Below are 27,777 nucleotides of genomic sequence, written 5' to 3' on the forward strand. Positions count from 1 at the left end.
TACTACCTAAAGCAATATATAATTTCAATGCAATCCCTATTAAAGTTCCATTGTCATACTTTAAAGATCTCAAAAAAATAATACTGCATTTCATATGGAATCAGAAAAAAACCTCAAATATATCTATCTTAAATATCTATCTTAAAACCTCAAATATATTATAAAAAAATAATACTGCATTTCATATGGAATCAGAAAAAAACCTCAAATATAGTTTGACAATACTCAGACACAAATACAATACTCAGACACAAAGACAATACTCAGAAACAAAAACAAAGCAGGGGGATCATGCTACCAGACATCAGACTATATTATAAATCAATAGTGATCAAAACAGCATGGTACTTGCACAAAAACGGAGAGGTAGATATATGGAACAGAATAGAGAACCAAGACTGAACCCAGCTACTTACTGTTATATGATCTTTGACAAGCCAATTAAAAATATTGAATGGGGAAAAGATTTCCTATTCAACAAATGGTGCTGGACGAACTGGCTAGCGACATGCAGAAAACTGAAACTGGACCCACACCTGTCACCACTAATTAAGATAGATTCTCACTGGATTAAAGACTTGAATTTAAGACATGAAACCATAAAAACATTAGAAGAAAGTGTAGGGAAAAATTCTTGAAGAAATAGGCCTGGGCAAAAATTTTATGAGGAGGACCCCCCAGGCAATTGAAGCAACATCAAAAATATACTACTGGGACCTCCTCAAATTAAAAATCTTCTGCACAGCCAAGAACACAGTAAGAAAAGTAAGCAGACAACCCTCAGAATGGGAAAAGATATTTGCTGGTTATGCTTCTGACAAAGGTCTTATAACCAGAATCCACAGAGAACTCAAGCATCATAGCAAGAAGAGAACAAGTGATCCCATTGCAGGGTGGGCAAGAGACTTAAAGAGAAACGTCTCTGAAGAAGACAGACGCATGGCCTACAGACATATGAAAAAATGCTCACCATCCTTAATCATCAGAGAAATGCAAATCAAAACCACTCTGAGATATCATCTAACGCCAGTTAGATTAGCCCATATCACAAAATCCCAAAATCACAGATGCTGGCGGGGTTGTGAAGAAAAGGGAACACTACTACACTGCTGGTGGGAATGCAAACTAATACGTCCCTTTTGGAAAACCATATGGAGAACACTCAGAGATCTAAATATAGATCTACCATTTGATCCTGTAATTCCTCTCTTAGGTATATACCGAGAAGACCATAAATCATGCTATAATACAGATATCTGTACCAGAATGTTCATTGCAGCCCAATTCACAATCGCTAGGTCATGGAAGAAGCCCAAGTGAGTGCCCATGAACCCATGAATGGATCAATAAATTGTGGTATATGTACACCATGGAGTACTATACAGCCACAAAGAAAGATTGAGACCTTGCGTCCTTCATGTTTACATGGATGGAGCTGGAAGATGTCCTCCTTAGCAAAGTATGTCAAGAATGGAAGAAAAAGTATCAATTTCCAGCTAAACTAATTGTTAGCAATCTTAGGAAAGCTACAATCCAAAAGGAGCCCTAGACTATGGGGAAAGGAGGGGGGAGTGGAGGGGGGAGGATGGGTGAAGAGAATGATATTGTGGAGATCAAGCCTATAATTTATCCTATTAGGGTACATGTGAATTTGTCTAAAGGTTGAATATAAATGTCTTAATGCAACAATTATGAGATACACATGATGGCTATGTTAGCCAGTTGGATGAGAGTTTTCCAAACTGCATATGGAAGCAACACACTGTATCCTATGATAGAATTAATGTACAAAATTATGATCTAATAAAAAATAAATTAAAACAAACAAACAAACAAAAAAGAACTGGGATATCATTGCTTTGAATTTAGGAAAAATTCTTTGTCATCTACCTATTTATCTATTCATCAATCCATTCATATCTGTATTTATATACATTGGTGAATTTACACAGATGGGCTACTTCCAATCCAAAACCACACTTTATTCTGAAATAAATGGATAGACAAAATGTTCATTTTTTTATACTGTAGCTGCTTTCTTCAGTGATGAGCAACTTGGCTCCAGTTATCCTTAATAAATTCATTTGTGTGATCAACAACCCTCCTAGATGAACCCAATCTCCTGTTGTCACTGCCACCTGCACTCTTATCGCAGACACTGCCTGCCCCCATACTCATACACTCTGCTCAGGCTCTGATAACCTTGACTAGGTTACCATAAACATTGCTTCCCAGGCAGGGAGAACTCATTGTTTTTCCAGTGACCACGTGTTCAAGCTGTACTGGAACATCTCATACCTCTCAAAACTTCCCTCATACAGGCCTCCCTGTCCACCCCACTTAGGTGCCCTTTCCATATGTAGGGATTCCACCTTTACCTCCCTACTTGGGTGTCTCCTTGCTTGAAACAGGACCTCATGACTTTAACCCAGCCATTGAGAACTGTGTTCTCTTAGGAACTGAAAGAATTTGGTGAAGAATGAATATGTAAGTTTAGGCCACACAGTAGATTCACAGGTACATATACATGAGCAGTGTTTAAAAGGAGCTCTGCCTCTAAAAAGAATGAGTATGGTTGAGAGGTTTAAAACATAATAATTCAGGAGCTCAGGGAACATCTAGCATGAAAATATCTCATAATACGCATAGCTAGAAACGTAGCCAAGATTTCCTCTGATGTGGAGGGAGGAAATTCCTCACCAACACTGACTTGGTTGCTTCCATCAGTCCACTTCAATCCAGGTAGGACTGAGCATTCAGAGAGGAAGGAGGACACAGGGCTTAGCTGGAGATGACAAGATAACAGAGGTGAATGGCAGTGTATGAGGATTTCCTTACAAATTATGGCAGGTGCATGTTTTCTGTTCCTCTTCAACTCTACCCCATCTCTGGATGGTAGTACTGAGAATGTACCACCTAGATTTTCAGGCAAGGAGAGCAATGAGAAAGGATTTGTGGACTCAAGAATAAGCCCAGGTAACAAAATCAGGGAGCCTGAAAGATCTCTGTGAGATTTGACAGTTGTGTTAGGTCTATAGAACCTGTCTCAGAAGGAGAGAGAGCAAGAGAAGCAAGACATCAACCTCAAAGGATCAATAGAAAATTCTACTCACAAGACAGCAGCCTAGTTGTGTCTGTAGTCCCTAGGAAGAAACACATTCTGTACAAACAAATTTCCATTGCCCTGAAGTGATCTGGGGACAATGGACCTGTTCAGAGTCACTGAAAAGAGCCAGCCCTGCAGCTGTGCCCAGCCTACCCACCCTCTGCCAATTTGCATGTTCCAAGGCACAGGCCCCTGCCCTGGAGACTTATTAAAAAGCTGGTCACACACTGTACAGGAGTCAGTCCCTGTCAGGACACAGCATGGATGCCAGGACACCAGCTCAGCTCCTGGGGCTCCTGCTGCTCTGGCTCCCAGGTAAGGAGGGAGAATATCAGGGATTTACTAAGCCCATGCGGTCAGTCCTGCCTGGCTCCTCAGAGGTGTCCTCTTAGAACTTTATTAATAAGATGGATGTTTCTTTGCATGTTTCTATCTCAGGTGCCAGATGTGACATCCAGATGACCCAGTCTCCATCCTCCCTGTCAGCATCTCTGGGAGACACAGTCACCATCAGGTGCCAGGCCAGTCAGGGCATTAACAAAGCGTTAATCTGGTTTCAGCAGAAACCAGGGTCATCTCCCAAGCGGCTGATCTATGCTGCATCTACTTTGCAATCTGGGGTCCCCTCCAGGTTCAGAGGCAGTGGGTCTGGGACAGATTTCACTCTCACCATCAGCGGCCTGCAGGCTGAAGATTTTGCCTCTTATTACTGTCTACAAGTTAAAAGTTGGCCTCCCACAGTGCTACAAGCCTGAACATAAACCCCCTTGGGAAGAAATTATGTGAGGCTGGGCTGCGCCAGGTGGAGCAGTAGAGCCGTTCCTCCTGGTGACTCCATCTGCTGAGAGCATTTCTCAGAGACAACCATACTCTGAAGGTCACTGGGTGGTTTTGGTAAAAGGGGCCAAGAGGCTCCTCTGCTCCCTGAGTCTCACTTCCCTTCTTAAGCCCCAGCAGCACTGACATGGTAATGAATGTCCTGTTCTAAGAAAGGAGAGCTATGATTATACCTGAAGAGTCCAGATTACAGCACCAATTGTTCTTCAAACAGCAAAGGAAAAGGTATCATTGATGTTGCTGTATTTCTTTATCAATTTCCAGAGTCTTGGTAGAGTTTTTGGACTTCTCGAAGTATGACATCGTGTCATCAACAAAGAGTGAAAGTTTTACCTTCTCTGTCCCCATTTGGAAGGAACTACATTTTAGGGGACCTTTACATGAGGCAAATATATTTTTTCCCTCCTGTTTGGCCTTTTAAGAAACTTTCCACATAGGGGCAGGACACTATTAATAGAAGGACATCACCCAGACAACACAAGCAGTGTAACCTCCTTCATTGTACCCACAATGAGTTCCCAATAATAAAAACAAACAAACAAAAAATTTTTATGTAAAGTGACATGTTACAAATTACCCCCATCTTTGCCTTCTAATTAAAAGTTAAAATTATTTAAGATGCTAAAAGACGAAAAACAATATTATTTGTCAATATCAGGCTCAAATATTTGGCTGTGAAACTTTGTGTGGGGATTTTGCTCCCTCCTGTACTCAGTGTGAGGAGGGTGTGTCCTGAGTACTCATTGCCATTCAGCTTTGACACCAGATCAGACACAATCCATAGAATGGAGACAAACTCAGTGGCCTCTAATAGAGCCCCCCAGCTGAGCCCTGCCTCCATCTGACAAATCATTCACGTGAAAATACATGAAAATGAGAATGCATGCTTAGTGTTTTAAGCTACTAAGTTTTGAGTTGTCTAAAATCACTAATAGGCAAATGTTAACCAATAAAATAGCTGGCCATACACATAAATGGATGTTATTAAAATATAGCCATACAAGGGACTTTAAGAAATAAAAACATTGAAACCTAATTCTTGACACTCTCACTTTACCTGAAACAATAAAAACAAATTAAAATAAAAATTAAAAAATAGAAAAATATGGCCTTATTGTAATGTTTAAGAATCCGTTTACAAAGATATTATCCATTACAACTGAATAATATTTGACTATAAAGAGCAATATTTACTTTATTTATAAAAATGTTCATATATGTTTATAATACATATATAGGTCCATTACATTATATTCATTTCATACTTGTTAACTCTACATGTTTATGTATACATACATTTAGATCAAAATAAGGCTTATTTTCCAGATTAATCTAGATGTCTCTTTCTGTTTCTGAATTATTTGTGAATTTGGAGATACAGTATTGCCTTGATATTTATTTGAAGTGACAACCTACTATCATGAAGGATTCCCTGGAAAAATAGAAATCACAACAGTGGGAGGTCTACAAGGTTTACATCTCATGGCCACTCTGCAAAGCGTGATAAGCAATTCGGTGGCACAGTCTCATAGACTATTGGTTCTGGCAGATTATCAGGCCTTAGAAGAAACACAGCTGAAAGATGGGAGACAAAATGGTTTGGAAAACTATGACTGCAATTCTCAAAATGAGCCAGGGTAAAAAATAAATACTTCCCAAGTAAATAGTCATCTAAAGGCTATTGTTGAACAGGAGTTTCTTAATAATTAACATAAAATCTCACATAGACTTAAGGCTATCACCTCTCCCAGCTCTCTTAGCCAGACTTCTCAAACAATACCATGGAGGCCCATGCGTGGCCTTAACAATGTGGATTTCAACTAATGGAAACTCACTTGGCTACTGGCACCTCTGAGCATCCAATGTGCCAAGAGCTTTGACCCCTCCTCAAACCCTAACATTGGGGATCAGACTAACAACTGGTGTCAAGTGAGGACAGTGGACCAGCAGGACTCTCCAGTTCCTCCCCCAATGTTACACCACTGAGCCTAAACCTGCCTCCCAGGCTGCTTGTGCAGTGAGGTTATGAGGTCCCAGACAGCTGCACTCCCTGTGATTCATTTAGTGATGAAGGGTCTATCTCTGGAAATATTTTACAGCATTTACAAGTCCTGCATGGGACTCTAGTCCTCTGAAAACTTTGTTTCCTTGACAACCCGAATCCCCCAAACTTTGAATTAATCTAAAACTGCTATTTGTAGATCAGACCTGCAACAAAATAAATGTTTGCCTTGTCTTTGAGTCTCTCCATTAGATGACGCATTTTTAAAGGCAGAGGATTAGGGAGAGATGGTTTGTAAGGATTTTGAATTTTTCTAATTATATCTAATAGTTTCTTGGTAGATTACAGCATTTCCTCTGAAACAATTCCTTCACTTGTGACTATGAATCAATCGAAGCTATAATTGTTCTCTGTTGTCTTCAGTCTGAGCTTCTGTTCCTCAGCCTAGACAATGTGAAAAGCTGTGTTGAGTGAACTTCCTTTTTTTTTTTTTTGACAGTTTTTTGGCTAGGGCCGGATCTGGTATATGAGGCTGGTGCCCTACACTTTAGAGGCACAGGTGCCACCCAATATTTTTATAATCCAATTTCTCTTCTTCTTTCTCTAGGCTGTCAGTATGTATATGTAAATGGCCATCACAGAATAATTTTTCACTTAAGAAGAAACATAGTTTATTTCTTCAATAAACTATGATCAAGTATCAATCAACTCGATCTATCAAGTATCTATCAAACTATGATCAACTTTTTGATCAAGCATCCAATGTTTAAAGAACAAAATTCTGGGGAGGAAGAAATGAAATTATAGGCTTAGATAGGTATAGATGATTCCCAATAAAGTGGGCATACAACCGGATAGGAGGAGGGCACAAGACGCTCTCTGGGTTCCTTTTGCCCAAGACTTCCTTATGGAAAGACTTTCATTGGCCAAATTTCCTCCCCATCACTAGTAATAAGTCATACTGACAGAGTGTAATTCCTGATATGGGACACTATGAAGAACTATCTCTTCTGTGATATTCTTGTCAAAAATATGTAGTCTCAATATAAGCAATAGAGAAGATCAGAAAAAGTCGTGAAACTTCTTTATCAGTACACGTGAAAAGTCTGAAGGTCCGGAAAGACTAAGAAAGAATAAATAACTGTCACAGATCAGAGGAGATTAAGAAGACATGATATTTGAATGCAATATTGGATACTGTAATTTTATTCTGTATCCAGAAATTCATACTATAATTTCATTCTGTAAAAAAGACATCAGTGGAAACAAAATCAGGGAAATCTATATCTGTACTTAATACCACTACGTCAATGTTAGTTTTATGGTTTTGATCATTATACCGTGGTTATGTAATATCTAAGAGGTTTATCATTAAGGAAAGGTGGAATTATATTGATCAAACTTTATTATTGCTGAAACATTTTTTAAGACTAAAATTATTTCTAAATTACATGAAATATAAAAATAAGAATAAATATGAGAAAAGATATGAGTTCTTATTTGTAGTTATTTTATACAAATGAAGTCTTGTTAGGAATCTTAAGCTGCCATCTGACTATTGGGCTCAGGTAATCCTTCTGTGTAGTTAGGACTGTGGGTGAATGCCACAATGTCCTGCATATAGACCCTGAGTTCTTAATGACCAATTCTTCAGATATAATCCTATATTTCCTACAATATTCTATAGTATATTCACTTATTTGCTTAATCTTAGGCAGGACATAGATGTCTTGAAATTGCTAGGGGATACTTCTGAGAATAAGAAATGTAGACATTAGAGTTCAGTTCTTCTTTTGAGCTCTGTTTCTCCTTAACTTAAGGGTGTGGACACTGGATTTTCTACTCAAAATTTATTTATGCTAATCCACAGCCCCATTCCCTTTCAATGGGGCCCTTATGTGCAGTCAATTCACTTTAGAAAACACTTCTCATTACAATGTCATAAAAGGTTTGTTGAACTCTCTCTGCAGAAAGAAAACCAATTTAAGTATATAATGAAAAACACATATATAAAACAAGTATTTCAGGGTTCTGAAAATAACCTGAAACATAGAATGAACTGAGAAATTTTAATTCTTAAAGAAGTACTAGAGATTTGGGTAATAAATGGGGAAAAAATGTGGCCTTTTGCCTGGGGTTGCTCCCTTCTATCAAAAGACAATAAGAACTGAAAACTGTAGTAGGACCAACACGAGATGACAATAGACACAAGCAGCTTGTTGCCGAGGGGTCTACCTGAGTTCCGGTAGGGAGCAGCAAGATCTGTCAGTGTTCCCAGCTAACTGTGGTGAGGTCTATAGGAAAGGAACAGAAAAAGCCCACAGCTCTGCTAGTCCAAGGTGATGGCCCAGGGTGAGACAGGTGGTAGATGAGCTGAAAGCTAATGTAGATTCCTGGAAATGGTAGAATCTCAGAGTTGATGAGACAACCTCTGCATACGTATTAGAATTAACACAGAGGTCAAGAAGGATGCGTGGTAAATACAGAAGGAAGTAGGAACTGCTGCAGTTTTCATGAACTTCCCAAATCACATGCAGGAGAATTGGTAGAAGCATCCCAAGTGTCTGATGCTTCAGTAAAGCCTCCCAAATCATTGATTACCATTAAACAATACAGATAAAGGGACAGGTCCCTTAAAGTCAAACCATAAGCTAAAAATAAGGATAATACAACAGAAGTGATACCGGTAAAAGTGATATCAGTAGTTAAATATTAAATGGGAAACAAAATTCAAATTAATTATAGATGTTAAAGAAAGTTTGTTAATCTTCAATATATGATCAAAGGCTAAAAAAGGCAAAGAGGAAGAAAATCTTTCAACAAAGAGGGATTTTCCATAGAGAAGTAGAAGTAATGAAAAAATAGAAACAGAATAGAAATTATCTATTCAAAAGAAAAAAGATTAAAGCAAATGAACAAGTCCTCAGAGCGTTAGAGTCAGTGTGTATGGAGGTCACCAGGAGATGTGAGAGAGAAAGGAACTCAGGAAAATACTTGAAAAAATGATGGCAAAAACTTTTCAAATGCAGCACAATACATGACTGCATCGATGAAAGAAACTCAATAAAGCGCATTCTGGTGAAACACAAGAAGTTCAGACTGACACACATTACAGTTAAAATTACAAAATACAATGACAAATGTTAATTCTTATTCAGAAATTGTCATCTTCCCAGCAAAACACAGAAGAACTAAAACCAAGTGGAGGAAAAATTAAATTTGTCCTTTCTCCTACTGAGGCAGAATAGATTTTTTTCTCTGTTAGTTTCCTTCCAAACCCAGACAATAATTCCCATCACTTTGCTCACAAGAGAGGGCCCCACCCACCTCTTATTTCTTCTAAAACCACTGCACCCACCAGGGGATTTGCATACTGTCCCCTGGGGAGGACCTTCCCTTGGGAGTCTGAGATAAAAGCTCAGCTCAGACCCTGCCTTGACTGATCAGGACTCCTAAGTCCAGCTTCTCACAATGAGGCTCTGTGCTCAGCTCCTGGGGCTGCTAATGCTCTGGGTCCCTGGTAAGGACAGAAGGAGATGAGGAAGGAGATGGGTGGGAGGGGGACCTCGGGGTCCCACTGCCTCTTATGTGCTCTGTGCACATGTTAGATGTGCACGTCTTGTCCTTCAGAATGCAGCCTGTGAAGTTCAGATCTGAAAGGATGAGGAAGATCCTAGAAGGAGCTATGAAAACTCCGGTGAAAACTCTGACCGAGACAAAGGGGAAGATATGGGGAACCTCTAGAGTTTCTCTCATGGCTTGAAAATCTCTGTTCTTTTTCAAATTGAATATTTTGAGGGTCTGAGACAAAATCGCACACATGAAAAATAATTTAGCCTAGTATAAAGAATGAAAAATGTCTACGAATGTTTGTAGATAACCTTGCATTTCTTTCTCCCTCTTTCAGGATCCAGTGGGGATATTGTGATGACCCAGACTCCACTCTCCCTGGTTGTCACCCCTGGAGAGCCGGCGTCCATCTCCTGTAGGGCTAGTAAGAGCCTCCTGCACAGTAATGGAAAAACCTATTTGCATTGGTTCCTGCAGAAGCCTGGCCAGTCTCCACAGCGCCTGATCTATAGGGTTTCTAACCGGGACCCAGGAGTCCCAGACCGGTTCAGTGGCAGTGGGTCAGGGACAGATTTCACCCTGAAGATCAGCAGGGTGCAGGCTGAGGATGCTGGGGTTTATTACTGCATGCATGGTCTAGAAGCTCCTCACACAGTGATACAGCCCCAAACACAAACCTCCCTGCTGGGTGGCCCAGCTGCCCACCAGTGTTGTTTGTCTGGTGAGCAGGCACCATAGCCCGAGTTGTGAGGAACTCAGGGTAACAGGCTACAGGTGAATCCTCTGGACCATGAGGCTCCAGCTTCATCTCAGACATCACACAGGACCTGTCAGCTGGGCCTGGCCTGGTGGCACCACAAGGAGAATGGAGGGGGTTGAAGTGCCCCCTGACAACCAGACAGGACTGAAGAGAATGTGAGTGAAAGCTCATCCTAATCTTCCCTGCCTGGCCTGCATTTACTTTTCAATTAAATCAAGTCAGGATAACACCTTTGCCATTGAAGCTGACTCACAGCAATCTAAAATTAATATATATTTTCCATGTGATTTTGCTTAAATAGCTACCGGTACACATGAAGCTGGATTTGGCTAGTGGTATAGGCTCCATTTCTTCACCTCTACCCACCTTCATACTCGACACCTCAGTTTTAACAGAAGTCTCTGTAATAAGGGACAGATCCAGCATTGTGCTGGATCTGAGAGTACCCAATACTGTTTCTGAGAGTACCCAATAAAATTGTCCAATTATTGGATTTTAATTATGCTAAATCTATTTTGAAATCAAAAGTCACGTGTCAAAATCTTTCATCAGTCAGGTGTCCTCAAAACTATGGCCTGCAGGCCACCTTTGGCCGACCAAGGACATTTATCCCGCCGGCCAAGTGTTTTTGCTGCTGCTGCCTGTCCTGCTTAGTCACTACCTGTCCTTTTAAACTATATTCTGGCCCTCCAACGGTCTGAGGGACAGTGAACTGGCCCTTGTTTAAAAAGTTAGAGGATCCCTGCATCATGTTGAAGTAAAATGTGAGATTTCTGAATTCCAGATCTGGATTATAAAAGGAAATAACCAAGTCTGAGAGAATTAGAGCACATACAATGGATGCTACATTCAGCAGAATTTAGATAATGGTAATTCTTGCCCCGCAAGTATAAGAATATTAGTCTTGGTGCAGCAGTAGAAAAGGAGACCAGGAAGGACATGAGGAGTCAGCTGTTGGTACAATACCCACCTCTGCTGCTCACGTTTGTTGGGGTGGGGAGGCTGGTGGTGTTGGGCTTGAGCTACAAACCCTGACGGAAACTCACACATGTTTCTTGGAAAGACTCATAGGCTTAATAGTCACTGAGTGGCCATCAGGCTATTTCCTGATGTCAGTGCCAGCTCAGGGGGAAGTCCTGCATCAAGCAGGGCTCCAGGGCCAGGGTGACACAAGGGTTAGTGAAGTTATCACATGAATGATCCTTAGGCCATATCACATATCCTTAGTCACTCGGTAGGGTACAGGTGAGCATCCAAAATTGATTATTCCTGCATCTTTTATCTGGAGATGATTTGAAAGAGAATGTTCCTTCAGAAGAGAACTCGTATAAAAGCACTGTATTCTGCTGTGTACAGAATGGGCCTGGGAGGCTCCTCTGCATTCTAGTTCTTTCTTGCTCCTCACTCTTAGTAGTGCAGATGTGACCATGACTCCCTTGATTTAAGAAAGGACGGCAATTATGATACCTGACAAATGTTTTATGGCATCAGTCAGGTTGATAGATCAAAATAGAAGCCATTTTAAGATTCCAAGTAGGAAATGTTTTAAAATAGCAAAGAAGAATGAAAAATAGAAACCTGCACCTAGGGTAGTCAGGGATGCTGATAGCAGACACAGGAAAATCCTGGGGGGTTGTCAATAGTCAGAGTCTTTCTGCCACTGAAGTACGGGCTGCTTAACCATTTGGTCCTCAGACCAGTCTGGGAAGCCCAAGCTGGGGATGTTGCTGCTGTCAGCCAGTGCAGTTTTTCCCCCCAAGAATCCCCCATTCCTCAGCTTTGTCCAGGTGTCTGCCTACAAGTGTCACTAAATACTGAATCATCCTCTTTTGACTTTCACAAATGAAGAAAGGGCCCTTCATTGAGTAACCCTACAAGAAACCATAGAGGGAAGAGGGATTTGGGGAATTGTGTTTCCAGAAATGATGGTGATGCCAAGTAAGGTCTATATTTCCCCAAATCTCAAAACTTTTCAGGTCTGAGATCGTGTTGGAATGTGCTGGAATGTGGTTTCACTTATTACTAGGAAGTCTGAGATCATTGCAGGAAAATGCTACTAAGCCATAGAGTAAGAAGAAAAATGAGAAAATTGTCCAGAATACATAGCAGTTATTTGACAAACAAATAACAACCCTGTGTTGAGAAAACAAACAGGAAAACCTAAAGGTGTGTATAGTATAAATTGTCCTTCATAGGAAACTTTGTTACTCAATGTTTGTCCGGATGCCAGCGCAGCATCAGCGCTGATCCCTGTGGGCAGGTTACACCTGCCAAGTAGCAAATGCATCTCAGGCATGTTGAATGACAGTCTTAATTTTAACAAATTAACAGGTAATATTTGTAAGCAGCTACATTTTAAATGTCATTTGCTTTAATGAAAGATATTTCTTTTTCCAATGAGAAAAGTCCTATGTTGAAAACATGCCCGGCTTTATTTCTATTTAATGCAAAACTATAATTGATAAACATTTTCTATTGGAGAAATAAGAATTACGAAAAACATGACTATTTTCCCATGGGAAAATACCTCGAAAATTAAATGTAGTCAATATTTCAGAGACTTTACAAATTCATATAGTGAAAGGATAAGTAAAAATTGTTTGCAGCTGTGTTAGAGGTAGATTCCTGCATTTACATTTGCCTGCTGAGCTTGATTTGGGGATGTTGTCAGGCCTGCTACCTGCCATACAAATGTTTTCCTGACATAGTCACTGTCTTGGTCCCAGATCAAACACAGTCCAAAGGTTTGAGCCAAGCTCAGTGTCCAGCAGTAGAAACACCGATGTGACCACCTTAATCTGCCAGATGATCGTTAACATGAATATTCAGGATCATGAAAATAAATGCTAAGTTTTATTAACTATGGAATTTTCAGAGGTTTTACAAGTACATGTACATTCTTCTGTAAAGGAGGCAAATTTTACTCTAGTTATTCAAATAATAATGAGACTCCTTGCTCATCTCCTGGGGCTGCTAATGTCCTGAGTAACTGGTAAGCAGATGAGGAATGAGACTGGGGTGGGAAGGAAGCTCTAGGGCCCACTGCCTCCCACGTGTGCTCTGTGCACATGTTAGATGTGTATGAATGGTCCCCCTAGATGGGACATGTGAGGCCTAGAGTAAAGAATGAGGAAGATTCCAGAAGGAGCAGGGCCATTCACCTGGTGACAGAAGGAGCAGGGCCATTCGTCTGGTGATAACTCCTACACAGAAAGTATGGGGTGGTTTAGAGGACTTCTAGAGACTCCTCTGTACCTTGAAAATTTGGGGATCACTTTAGAAATTAGACATTTGGGGCATATGAATCAAAAGCACAGAAAATTAAATTAGCCAGAAATATTAAAACATAAATAAACATTGATCACAATGCTTGCAAATAGACTCATTTTTGTCTCTTATTACTTTTGGATCCACTGGGGACATTGTGATGACCCAGATTCCACCCTCCTTGATCAGCACCCTTGAAGACCCAAACTCTATCTCTTGCAGATCTAACCAGTGCCTTGTGAATAAGTGATGGGAAACTTATATGAGCTGGTTCCTGCTCAAGCCAGGCCAGTCTCCACATTTCCCAATGTATAAGATCTCCAACTATTTGTCTGAAGTTAAGATATGTTCTAGGAGAGTGGTAGAGGCATATATTTCATTCTTAAGATCCTCAGAGTACAGTCTGAGTATATTGCTGTTTGTCACTGCATGCGAGCTACAGGAAATCCTCCCACAGTGATCCAACCCTAAGTACAAGTCTCCCTGCTTTAGGGGAGGCTGTGGAGCAGAGGGTGGGGAGGAGAGAGAGGCTCTGCTGTGCCTGTTGCCATACACTAACTTTCTGCCAGGGTGGGCAGCTTCAGCCACAAACTGGAAGCAGATCTTTAACCCCTACCACAAAAGCTAACTGGCCAGCTTCTGTGGAGCCTAAGGGGCAAGCTGGCCCAGCCCACCACCAATCTACTGCATCCCCCACCAGCCTCAGCTGCAGCAGAGACTAAGGAGCCCTCTGGAAGCCCCAGGGCCCCACCTACCACCTGGGGCATCCCAGTGCTTCTCCAGAGGGACTAAAGCCAGTCCAGGTCCCAGAAACAGCACTGTAGCTTCTTCCTTCTTGTAGGCCCCACCTACTGATAGGCACAACCCACTGGCTGGGCACAAACTAGCCATAAACTGTCTTGTCCCTCCCCCGTTATCTTGGCAGTGGAGCTCAAGAAACCCCCTGGGAGCTACAAGGTCCCTCCTAAAGCTTGCAGCTCTCTGGTACTCTACCTAGAGGACCAGAGTCTCCTGCAAAAAGGAACATTTTGACAGCCAGCTCATGCAATCACCAACCAGTCACTTGGAGAACAACCATATAGGACATTAAAGCATCTTCCACTTAAGGCTAACAAGGTGTGGCTGACTCATACACACAAGTACAACCTGCCACCACCATAGTAAGCAAGGGTACGCTGGGAACCAAACTCACTATACTTTGTCAGTAAGAAGTGAAGAGAGCAGGTCAGAGGTAACCCGAGAGGCACCTCAGGACCATTACTCTTCTCCCTGACACAACCAGGGAATGATTCTCAATGTCTCCCTGACAAGCCCATAAGCCAGTTCTAATGTCCTCAACTCTCAACAGAGAGGCCAAATGAGAAGAAACCAGCAGCAAAACTCAGGAAATATGAAAAACCAAGGTGATAGGACACCCCCTAAAGAAAGCCTCCCTCCTCAAGAAGGAAGATTTGTGTTTAGGGTTGTATCAAAGAAAACAGTAACTCTTTACTAGTGATGCCAGCCTAAATAAAAAGATTACAATGAAAGGTGATGAATTTTGAATAATGTTTATAAGTGAGTTCATGGAAGTACAAGATAAAATGGAAACCCAACACAAAGGAACCAAAAAGACAATACAAAAAATGGATAAGAACACTGAAGTATTAATGAAAAACCAAACAGATTTTCTGGAAATGAAAAATCCATTCAAGGAATTACACAGCACAGTGGAAAGCTTGAAGAATAAGCTTAATCAAGCCAAAGAAGAATCTCAGAGCTGAAGGTAATACCTTTGTGCCAAACAAGTCAGTTGAAGAGAATGAGCAGAGAAGTAAGAGGAACGAACAAAGGCTCCAAGAAGCGTGGGACTGTGTACACAGACCAAACATAATAATTGTAAGCATTCCTGAGGGCAAAGAAGAAAGTTCACGGGGGTTAGATAATTTATTTGAGAGAATTATTGAGGACAATTTCCAGGCCTGGCCAGAAATCTAGATATCCAGGTACAAGAGTCCCACAAGACTCCTGGGAGATTCATCGGAAAGAGGCACTCCCCATGAAACATAATCACTAGGCTGGCCAAAGTCAATCCCAAAGAGGCACTCCTATGAGCAGTAAGGCAAAAACATGAGGTAACTTACAAAGGAAAACAGTTCAGACTAACTGTTGATTTCTAGACTGAAACTCTACAAGCCAGAATCCTGCCTCATACTTCTAAAACAGGATAATAGCTGGTCTAGAATCTTGTATCCTGCAAAACTAAGTATTTTACATGAGGGAGAAATAAAGACTTTCTCAGACAAGCAATCACTGAAGGAATCTGGGAAGACCAGACCTGCATTATGTGATGATCAGCATCGTAGACGCCCACCAGTGTAAAACCTTCTAAAAGCTAAACAAAGTTCAGACTCAGAAACCACAATGGCTCAAAACGAAGTAACAAAAACTACACCACAGGATGAACAGAAGTCCACCACACACACCAATACTGTCAATAAATGTGTATGGCTTAAACTTGCCTCAATTAGAGATAAGATAATGACACCGTCACAATTGAAAAATAAGGCAACATACTTCAGAATGTATGACAGAAATTTGAGACAGTTGATTATCTGTTTTATCCCTTCCCTTGGTCAGCTCAGTCAGCTTGCCCCTTTGTGTGGGAACAGAGAAATCATACCAAAAATACAAGCCCAAATACTTCCCTGAGTTGCATGAGAAATATAGGATGGATACCCACAGAATTGTATAGCCACACCGTTTTGTTAAAAATACTGGTTGGTATGCCACTGAATGGACCTAAGAACCAGGTGTTTATGAGGTAACTCCAAAGAGAACATCCTGCTCTGTGACACTAACCTATGACCATGTTTACACCCAGGATGATGGACAGGATGATGGACCTTAGGTTATGGCTGGACCTGGGCACAAAGTTGAGTAGTTCAGATCCTATCAAAACCTGTGTATTTTCCTCCTACAATCTCATTGGGTTCACTCAGTATTCCATTGTTATGATCATCTGGCTTCCATCTTCAAACCACAACTGGATATTGACTGTTATTTGGCATGGAGAGGCTTTAGCCAATTATATACACAAAGGTCCCAAATGATAGCTGTCTGGGTATTTCATTACTCAACAATGATGTTGCTCCCCTTTAGAAAGATTGTATCACAGAAATACATGACTAGTGTAGGGCAAGGGGAGATTTACACAATCATAAAAACTGATTATTATGTTTATATGCCAGAAAAATGAATCAGCTTCTCGAAATTGATGGCTGCAATCTTTCAGATCTAGCCAGTCACTTAAAGAGTATTTTACTTTGAACCTTGGGGAACTTAGTGGTAGGAGCTCTTACTTTTACTAGATACTATTACAGTGCATTGAAATTTGTCCTATTCTTATGTACACTCTTATGTACACTGAATATATTCATTATAACATTTTTTTACAACTGAATCAATGCACAGTTAGAACGACTAAAATAATGTTGAACTAAATAATTGCATTACTTTAAAACATAGCTATTTAGCATGAATGAGATCACAAGGTCATGTTCTTCATGTCAATTTAACTTCCACCCATAACCCATACTGGATTAGCTTCACAGCATGGCCAGTGGCCCGTCACCTGGTCATCTTATGAATGAGCCTACACAGTGACTTGGGATCAAAACTCCTGAACATAAAAAAGCTCAACTATTAAATTCATGGTTTGATGCTTTCTTCAAAAGATCTTGATAAAAAGGAGGGAAATATGAACATAACTGATTCAAAATCTAAGCTCTTGGGACTCTGAAAGATTTTGAACATTAAGGGAATATGATTATGAGACTTGAATCACATAAGCAGGCAGCTGTAACCCAGGTAGCTGTGACCTGTTCTTCTCTGATTATAGATCAGCCTTTTCCTAACTAAATCATATTATAAATGTTGTAAGTGAGTAAAGGGCAACCGAGGAGACATCTCCCTCTTAACTGTGGATTTTCATAGCTTGTCTTCCCACTTTTCTTTCTCATACAAAGAATTCATGTCTATCACATTGCCTAATATGCAAAGTTAAATATACTCTCAAATTGGAAAGGAAATGAAAACAAGCTTTAACTAGTTAAATGGCTGTACCTCATGAACTAGCCTTTTATAAAAAATGTTAGAATTGTACTAACTCCTCTGTTTTCTACATCTTTAAGCATTTCTCTGGAATGGGACCTCATTTTGCTGCACTCCATGCTTCTCAGATGGTCATTCACAGCTTTTCACTTGAATTAACTCTTTAAAACTGAATTCTGACTCTTTCAAGCATTTTAGGTTGATAAACTATATGGTTTTAGATGCATTTCAAAATATATGCATTTTTATAAATTACATGATTTTCATTTCTTAAATAAAAATATTGTTTTAAATGGTGACTTTTAAAATACATTTTGAAAACAAAGAAATTAAAATGAATCGTGTGCCATCAGTCTACCTTTGTCAGAAAAGTTTCTGTTCATGTATCTTGCTCAATGTTTAATAGGGTCAATGGATCTTTTCTTCTTACTTTGCTTGTGTTCTTTGTAGATTCTGGTTATCAGTCCTTTGTCAGATATAGAGCATGCAAATATTTTCTCCCACCGTGTCTTGGCTGAGCAGAAACCTGGATATAATTAAAGTCCATTCTCCTAAGTGAAGCATCACAAGTGTTGGAAAAACAAACACCACATGCACCCAATACCAAATTAGAACAAACAGATCAACACCTATACACTCATATGGATGCAAAACTCAACAAAATACAAGTTGGCAGAAAGGGAACACGGTGATGGCTAAATTCTCACCCAACACGTACATTGCACAGGTATATAGCACACTTCCCAGGGGAAGGACACACCTATAACTTTGACTTTAACTATATAAAAGTAAACTATGTAACCAAACTGTATATACTTCCATAATCATCTAAAATTTAAAAAAAAAAATAGTTGCTCATTTACATTACAGCTTATCCCCTGGGTCATCAATGACACAGATGACATCAGGACCACTGTGTACATAAAACCCAGGCCTCTCTGTGTTGCACAGACAGGATTGTCTATGCTTGGAGCCACCACTTGAGGGCATTAGGACCTGCTGCCCCTGCTGCCCCTGCTACACTAAAAGCTGGTGGCTTAATCTCCATCTTCATGTGACTTTCCTTTCTGTTCTTTCTTTATCTCACAGCAAATGCTTAGGTGATAAGGTCTTGGTCTTAAACCTACTTAGAGAAAAGTAATTCTCACAACATTCTTTGACAATCATCTCATGTTTATCTCAACTTAGGCTTCAATTCCAAAGCTGTGCCCTATAGTTAAAGGGGAAAACAGAGAACAAAGAACAGAAATATTTAAATAATCACATAAAGGATAATTTGCCATAGGTTTCATTCTAATTTAAGAAGCCAGGGTCAAAGCAGAGTATGCAGTTACTCCCCCCGCCAAAAAAACCCATGAAGTCCATTCAATTCTGAGCATTAAAGAGAGCTATGGTTTGAACAAAGACAATATGTGAATGACACATCCTTTCAGGAAACATGATGTTTTCTGTGTATCTGTAGTAAATTGGTGTTTTAGTGGTCTTGTTGATGGGACAGGGACAATTTGAAATGTTTACAATAACTTTAGCATGAATTTAAGAGCAATGTTTTGGATTTAAAAATAGAAATATTATATTAGAACTTTGCCTCAATCTCTACAAAAACAAAGTATGGGCTGGGTATGGTGGCTCACACCTATAATCCTACCACTCTGGGGGACTGAGGTGGGAGGATCACTTGAGCTCAAGAGTTTGAGACCAGCAAGAGAAAGTACAAGACCCCATCTCTACTAAAAATAGGAAACTTAGTTGGGCCTGGTGGTGGGCACCCATAGTCTCAGCTACTTATTAGGTAGGCTGAGGCAGGAGGATCACTTGAACTCAGGAGTTTGAGTTTACTGTGAGCTAGTTTGACACCATGGCACTCTAACTGGAATAAAAAAAATGAGACTCTATCTCAAAAAAAAGAAAAAGTATCTATATGAAACATGCCTAATGCCTACCATTCTGACAGAAGAATAAAATAAAATAAAATATTAATAAAAGACATTATCATACTTATAGCAAAGCATATTTTCCCTTGAATGATTTGAGGGTAAGTTGAAGAGCTGACAGCCCCACCCTCCAAGATTTTACTATCCATTTCCTACAAATTAGAATTACACTTCATAATTCAATACGACCATGAAGTCAAGAAACGTGCATTAATGTATATCTTCACCTAATCCTCAGGTCCATTTCACGTTTTGACAATTGTCTCCATTATGTCTTAGGAACACTAATTCAGTCCAGAAGGACATGTTACCATGTCACTTTCATTTCCTTTGCTGTAGAACAATCCTATAGTTATTCCTTCACTTTCATGATCATATCACTTTTGATAATTATACATCAGCTATTTTGTTGAGTATTTCTCAATTTGGATTTGTTTTTCCTCAAGGATAGATTTAGGCATCACTCTTTGGCAGGAATATCCTGGGTGGATCCTGTGTTTTTCTCACTGAATTCCAGTAAGTGGTCTATGAAGTTAATCAGTCCCATTGCTAATCATGTCACTTCAATTTCTGGTTTAAAAAGATGTCTGACAGACTTTCCCTTGAAATTACCAAAAATTTCTTTGCTATTTTGAAAAGCATTTCTTACCCCATTTCTTACCAAAACATCAATGTGAAATGAAGGGTGTATAACTCTTCAATGCATTACAATGTTATAATTTGTATTTAATATTTACGTTCTCCAAATTCAGCCACTGGGAGTTTTACACTGGCTTCATTCTCTTCACTTTTCACATAATCTCAATATCCTTTTAGGACATCGAAGTTTCTCATACAAGATGGTCCGAGCTCCTCTTGTATTTTCCCTGTCCTAGACCTGGAATCAGCCATTTCTTGAAGGATCACTGGCTTCTTTGAATGGGGACCTGTAGGAACAATGTGTGCTTATTAGAACTGGGATATCATTGCTTTGAAATTAGGAAAACAAGTCTTTTTCATCTGCCTATTTCTCTATTCATCAGTCCATCCATATCTATATTTATATACATTGGTGAATTTCCACAGATGTCCCTACCTCTGATCCAAACCCACACTTTATTCTGAAATAAATTTATAAACAAAATGTTCATTTTTTACATTGTAGCAGCTTCCTTCAGTGATGAGCAACTTGGCTCCAGCTATCCCTAATGTATTCATTTATGTGATCAACAATCTCCTGGATGAAACCAATCTCCTGTTGTCTCTGCCACCTGCACTCTTACTGCAGACACTGCCCACCCCCATACTCGTGCACTCTGCTCAGGCTTGATAACCCTGACCAGGTTGCCATAAACATTGCTTCCCAGGCAGGGAGACTTCATCATTTTTCCTGGGACCAAAAGTTGTATTGGAACATCTCATACTTCTCAAAACTTTCATCTTACTCCATCTTCACACCTCCAACACCCCATACAGACCTCTCTGTCCACCCCACATAGATGCCCTTTCCATATGTAGGGGTTCCACCTATATCTCCCTGCTTGAATGTCTCCTCACTTGAACTAGAAACCCATGAATTTAACCCAGCCATTGAGAACTGTGTTCTCTTAGGAACTGAAAGAATTTGGTAAAGAATGAATATGTAGGTTTAAGCCACACTCTAGATTCACAGGTATATATACATGAGGAGTGTTTAAAAGGAGCTCTGCCTCTGAAAAGAATGGCTATGGTTGAGGGTTTTAAAACATATTGGGCAGCACCTGTGGCTCAAGGAGTAGTAGTGCTGGAGGTGGTGGGTTCAAACACAGCCCCGGCCAAAAACTGCAAAAAAAAAAGAAAAAAAAGAATTCTAAAACATAATAATTTTAGGAACTCAGGGAACATCTAACATGAAAACATCTCATAATATGCATAGCTAGAAATGTAGCCAAGATTGTTCTGATGTGGAGGGAGGAAATTCCTGACCAAGACTAACTTGGTGGCTTCTATCACTCCAGTTCATTTTGGATAGGACTGAGCATTCAGAGCGGATGGAGGACCATGACTTAGCTGGAGATGACAAGATAGCAGAGGTGAATGGCAGTGTATGAGGATTTCCTTACAAATTATGGCAGGTGCATATTTTCTTTTCTTCTTCGACTCTACCACATCTGGTAGTGCTGAGAATGTACCACACCCAAATTGTCAGGCAACAAGAGTAAAGAGAAAGGATTTGTGGACTCAAAAATAAGCCCAGGTACCAAAAGCTGGGAGCCTGTAAGGTACCTGGGGAATCCGACAGTTGTGATAGATCTATGGACCCTGTATCAGAAGGAGAGAGAGCAAGAGAAGCATGACATAAACCTCAAAGGATCAATAGAAAATTCTACTCACAAGACAGCAGCCTAGTTGTGTCTGTAGTCCCTAGGAAGAAACACATTCTGTACAAGCAAATTTGTGTTGCCCTGATGTGATCTGGCACACCTGGGGACATAGGGTCTGTTCATAGTCACTGAGAAGAGCCAGCCCTGGGGCTGTGCCCAGTCTACTGACTCCTTGCTGATTGGCATATTCCAGGACACAGGCTCCTGGTCTGGAGACTGATTAAAAACCAGGTCACTTGCTGTGCAGGAGTCAGTTCCTGTCAGGACACAGCATGTATACCAGGACACTAGCTCAGCTCCTGGGGCTCCTGCTGCTTTGGCTCCCAGGTAAGGAGGGAGAATATCAGGGATTTACTCACCCCGTGTGGTCAGTCCTGCCTGGCTCCTCAGAGATGTCCTCTTATACCTTTATTAAAAAGGTAGATATTTGCTTTTATGTTTCTAATCTTAGGTGCAAAGTGTGACATCCAGATGACCCAGTCTCCATCCTCCCTGTCAGCATCTCTAGGAGACACAGTCACCATCAGGTACCAGGCCAGTCAGGGCATTAACAATAAGTTAAACTGGTATCAGCGGAAACCAGGGGCATCTCCCAAGCTGCTGATCTATGCTGCATCTACTTTGCAATCTTGTGTCCCCTCCAGGTTCAGAGGCAGTGGGTCTTGGGCAGACTAAACTCACCATCAGCGGCCTGCAGGCTGAAGATCTTGCCACTTATTACTGTCTACAAGATTATACTATCCCTCCCACAGTGCTACAAGCCTGAACATAAACCCTCCCAGGAAGAAATTATGTGAGGCTGGGCTGCCCCATGTGGAGCAGTACAGATGTTCCTCCTGGTGACTCCGTCTGCTGAGAGCATTTCTCAGAGACAACCATACTCTGAAGGCCACTGGGTGGTTTGGGTACAAAAGGCCAAGAGGCTCCTCTGCTCCTTGAGTCTCACTTCTCTTCTTCAGCCCCAGCAGCACTGACATGGCAATGTCTGTCCTTTTCTACAAAAAAAGAGCTGTCATTATACCTGAGGAGTCCAGATGACAGCACCAATTGTTCTTCATACAGCAAAGGAAAAGGTACTCTAGGTATTTCAAGTTTTATGATTATTATTATTATTTCAGATTAAGATGAATGTACAAATGTTTAGATTGCACTGTTTTCTTCTTAGGTAAGTTCAAGTTATAGCTGAGCCTTTTACCCAGTCAACATGCTAAATATTCCCACATTGTGCATATTAGTTGAAAACCAGCCAATCACTCTCTCTCCTCCACTTTCTCCATTGCCTCATCTCCACCCCTCACTCAAAGATACTTACGTTGATCTTCCTGTGAGTGTGCAGTTATTTATATATTGGTTTCATATTAGTATTGAATACCTTAGATAATGGTTTTTCCATTCTCCTGATACTTCATTAAGAAGAATGGGTTTCAGCTCTATCCAGGTAAACACAAAAGATGTAAGGTCTCCATATGATTGCTGAGTAGTTCTTTATGGTATACATATACCACAGTTTGCTCATTCATTCATAGGTGGAACTCACTTGGGTGAGTTGAGCTGCAGTAAACATTCCAGTGCAAAGATCCTTATGATAAAATGGTGGTTTTTTCCTCTGGATAGATACGTAGTAATAGGATGGTGGGATCAAATGGAAGGCATAAATGAAGGCTACTGACTTGTGTACATTGATTTGTATCCTTGATGTTACTGTATTTCTTTATCAATTTCAGGAGTCTGGGTAGAGTTTTGGACTTTTCAAGGTATAACATCATGCCATCAACAAAGAGTGATAGTTTGACTTACTCTGTCTCCATTTGGAAGAAACAACATTTAGGGGACCTTTACATGAGGCAAATGTATTTTTCCCCCTCCAGTGTGGCCTTTTAAGAAAATTTCCACATAGGGGCGGGACACTATTAATAGAGGGACTTCACCCAGCAAACACAAGCAGTGTAACCTGCCTCATTGTACCCACAATGAATTCCCAACAATAAAAACAAACAAACAAAAATTTCCATGTAAAGTCATATGTTGCAAAATACCCCCATCTTTGCCTTCTAATTAATTAAAAGTTAAAATTATTAAAGATGCTAAAAGATGAAAGCAATATTATTTGTCAATATCAGGCTCAAATATTTGGCTGTGACACTTTGTGTGGGGATTTTGCTCCCTCCTGTACTCAGTGTGAGGAGGGTGTGTCCTGAGTACTCATTGCCATTCAGCTTTGACACCAGATCAGACACAATCCATAGAATGGAGATGAGCTCAGTGGCCTGCAATAGAGACCCCACATGAGCCCTGCCTCCATCTGACAAATCATTAACATGAAAATGAGAATGCATGCTTAGTGTTATAAGCTTCTAAGTTTGAGTTGTCTAAACTCACTAATAGGCAAATGTTAACCAATGAAATATCTGGCCATACACATAAATGGATTTTATTAAAATATGGGCATACAAGAGACTTTAACAAATGCAAACATTGAAACTTAATTCTTGATACTCTCAATTTACCTAAAACAATAAAAAATAAATAAAAATTAAAATTAAAACATAGAAAAATATGGCATTTTTCTACTAGAAAAAATGCCATAGAAAAAAAGAAAAATATGTAATTTTTAATAATCCACTTACAAATATAGCATCCATTACAACTGAATAATATTTGACTATAAAGAGAAAATTTACTTCATTTAAGGAAATGTGCATTTATGTTTAAACATATTGTTGCATAACATTATATTCATTTGATACATTGCTAACTCTGCATGTTTATGTATACATTCATTCAGGTCAAAATAAGGTTAATTTACAGGTTAATCCAGATGCCTCCTTCTGTTTTGGACTTATTTGTGAATTTGGAGATACAGTATTGCCTTTCTATTTATCAGAGGTCCATCCTGGACTGAGGTCACAACCTGCTATTGTCAAGGATTCCCTGGAAGAATAGAAATCACAACAGTGAAATGTCTACAAGGTTTACAACTCATGGCACTCTGCAAAGTGGGATAAGCAATTCGGTGGCACAGTCTCATAGACTATTGGTTCTGGCAGATGATCAGGACATAGTAAAAACACAATTGAAAGATGGGAGAGAAACTTGTTTGGAAAACTATGACTGCAATTCTCAAAAAGAGCCAAGGAAAAAAATAAATGCTTTTGATACTCATCAAAAGGGTGCTATGGAACAGGAGTTTTTTAATAATTGAGATAATATCTCACATAGACTTAAGGCAATCAACTCTCCCAGCTCTCTTAGCCAGACTCCTCAAACAACACCATGGAGGGCTGATGCGTAGCCTTAACAATGTGGATTTCAACTAATGGAAGCTCACTTGGCTACTGGCACCTGTGAGCATCCAATGTGCCAAGAGTCTTGACCCCTCCTTAATCCCTAACATTGAGGATCAGACTAATAACTGGTGTCAAGTGAGGACAGTGGACCAGCAGGACCCTCCAGTTCCTCCCCCAGTGTCATACTGCTGAGTCTAAACCTGAGTCCCAGGCTGGTTGTGCAGTGAGGTTATGAGGCCCAAGCCAGCTGCACTCCCTGTGGTCCATTCAGGTGTGCAGGGTCCATTTCTGGAAATATTTCACAGTTGAATTAATCTAAAACTGATATTTGTAGATCCGGCCTGCAACAAAATTCATGTTTGCCTGGTCTTTGAGTCTCTCCATTACATGAGGTGTCTTTAAAGGCAGAGAATTAGGCAGAGATGGTTTGTAATAATTTTGTATTTTTCTAATTAGTTCTGGTAGTTTCTCTGCAGATTCCTACATTTTCTCTGAAAGAATTCTTTCACTTGTGACTATGAATCACATCGAAGCTGGAATTGTTCTCTGCTGTCTTCAGTCTGACCTTCTGCTCCTCGGCCTAGACAATGTGAAAAGCTGTGTTGAGTGAACTTCCATATTTTTATAATCCAATTTCTCTTCTTCTTCCTCCAGGCTGTCAGTATTTGTATGTAAACGGCCATCACAGAATCATTTGTCATTTAAGAAGAAACATAGTTTTTTACTTCAATAATTTTGATCAAGCATCCAATGTTTAAAGAACAAAATTCTGGGGAGGAGGAAATGCAATTATAGGCTTAGATAGGAACAGATGATTCCTAATAAAATGGGCATACAACCAGATAGGAGGAAGGCAGAAGACGCTCTCTGGGTTCCTATTGCCCAAGACTTCCTTATGGAAAGACTTTCATTGGCCAAATTTCTTCCCCATCACTAGTAATAACTCGAGTTGAAAGTGTGTAATTTCTGCCTTGGGACACTCTGCAGGACTATCTCTTCTGTGATATTCTTGTCAAAAATACATTGTCTCAATATAAGCAATAGGAAAGATCAGGAAAAAAGTCTTAAAATTTATTTATCAGTACACATGAAAAGTCTGAAGGTCACGAAAAACTAAGAAAGAATCAATAACTGTCACATTGGGCAGTGCCTGTGGCTCAAAGGAGTAGGGTGCTGGCTCCATATGACAGCGTGGCAGGTTCAAAGCAGCCCCAGACAAAAACTACAAAAGAAAAAAAAAAGAAAGAAAAAGAAAAGAATAACTGTCACAGATCAGAGGAGATTAAGAAGACATGAGGATTGAATGCAATATTGGATACTGTAATTTCATTCTGTACCTGAAAAAAGGCATCCATGGAGACAAAATCAGTGCAATCCATATGTGTACTTAAAACCACTACATCAAGGTTAGTTTAAGCTGTGGTTATGTAATATCTAAAACATATACCATTAAGGAAAGGTGGAATTATGTTGATCAAACTTTAGTATTGCTGAAACGTTTTTAAGACTAAAATTATTTCTAAATTAGGGGAAATATAAAAATAAGAATAATTAAATATGAGAACAGATATGAGTTCTTATTTGTAGTTATTTTATACAAATGAAGTCTTGTTAGAAATCTCAGGCTGCCATCTGACTTGTGGGCTCAGGTGATCCTTCTGTGTAGTTAGGACTATGGGTAAATGCCAAAATGTCCTTCATAGACCCTGAGTTCTTAATGACTAATTCTTCAGGTATAATCCTATATTTCCTCCAATTATCTATAGTATATTCACTTATTTGCTTAATCTTAGGCAAGACATAGATGTTCTGAGATTCCTAGGGGATACTTCCGAGAATAAGAAATCGAGACATTAGAGTTCAGTTCTTCTTTTGAGCTCTGTTTCTCCTTAACTCAAGGGTGTGGACACTGGATTTTCTACTCAGAATTTATTTATGCTAATCCACAGCCCCATTCCCTTTCAATGGGGCCCTTATGTTCAGTAAATTCACTTTAGAAAACACTTCTCATGATAATGTCATAAAGGTTTGTTGCATTCTCTCTTCAGAAAGATAACCAATGTGTATGAAATGAAACAACATATATAAAACCACTATTTCAGGGCTCTGAAAATAACCTAAAACAGAGAATAAATTGAGAAGTTTTAATTCTTAAATAAGTACTATAATTTGGGTAAGAAAGGGGAAACTTTGTGGCCTTTTGCCTGGGGTTGCTCCCTTCTAACAAAGGACAATGAGCAAGGACTGAAAACTGCAGTAGGACCAACACGAGATGACAACAAACACAAGCAGCTTGTTGCTGAGGGGTCTACCTGAGTTCCAGTAGGGAGCAGCAAGATCTGTCAGTGTTTCCAGCTAACTGTGGTGAAGTCTATAGGAAAGGAACAGAAAAAGCCCACAGCTTTGCTAGTCCAAGGGATGGCCCAGGGTGAGACAGGTGATAGATGAGCTGAAAGCTAATGTAGATTCCTGGAAAGGGTAGAATCACAGAGTTGATGAGACAATCTCTGCATACGTATTAGAATTAACACAGAGGTCAAGAAGGATGAGTGGTAAATAAGTAAGAAGAAAGGAAGTAAG

At 40.0% G+C, this 27,777-nt stretch overlaps 1 pseudogene and 2 gene segments (V, D, J or C); all 3 read left to right on the top strand.

Moving 5' to 3' along the window:
* The first annotated feature begins 3,350 nt into the window (after positions 1–3,350).
* LOC111728254 lies at positions 3,351–3,861 on the top strand. The segment is given in 2 exon segments: positions 3,351–3,421; positions 3,545–3,861. Coding segments are annotated over 2 exon segments (372 nt in total).
* Positions 3,862–9,416: 5,555 nt separating this feature from the next.
* On the top strand, positions 9,417–10,253 carry LOC111728255. The segment is given in 2 exon segments: positions 9,417–9,465; positions 9,853–10,253. Coding segments are annotated over 2 exon segments (450 nt in total).
* Positions 10,254–22,182: 11,929 nt separating this feature from the next.
* Positions 22,183–22,676, top strand: LOC111728256 (annotated as a pseudogene).
* The last annotated feature ends 5,101 nt before the right edge of the window (positions 22,677–27,777 follow it).

The sequence above is a fragment of the Otolemur garnettii genome, unplaced genomic scaffold (genome assembly GCF_000181295.1).
Source record: "Otolemur garnettii isolate 467f Iridium unplaced genomic scaffold, OtoGar3 scaffold00147, whole genome shotgun sequence".
NCBI lineage: Eukaryota > Metazoa > Chordata > Mammalia > Primates > Galagidae > Otolemur > Otolemur garnettii.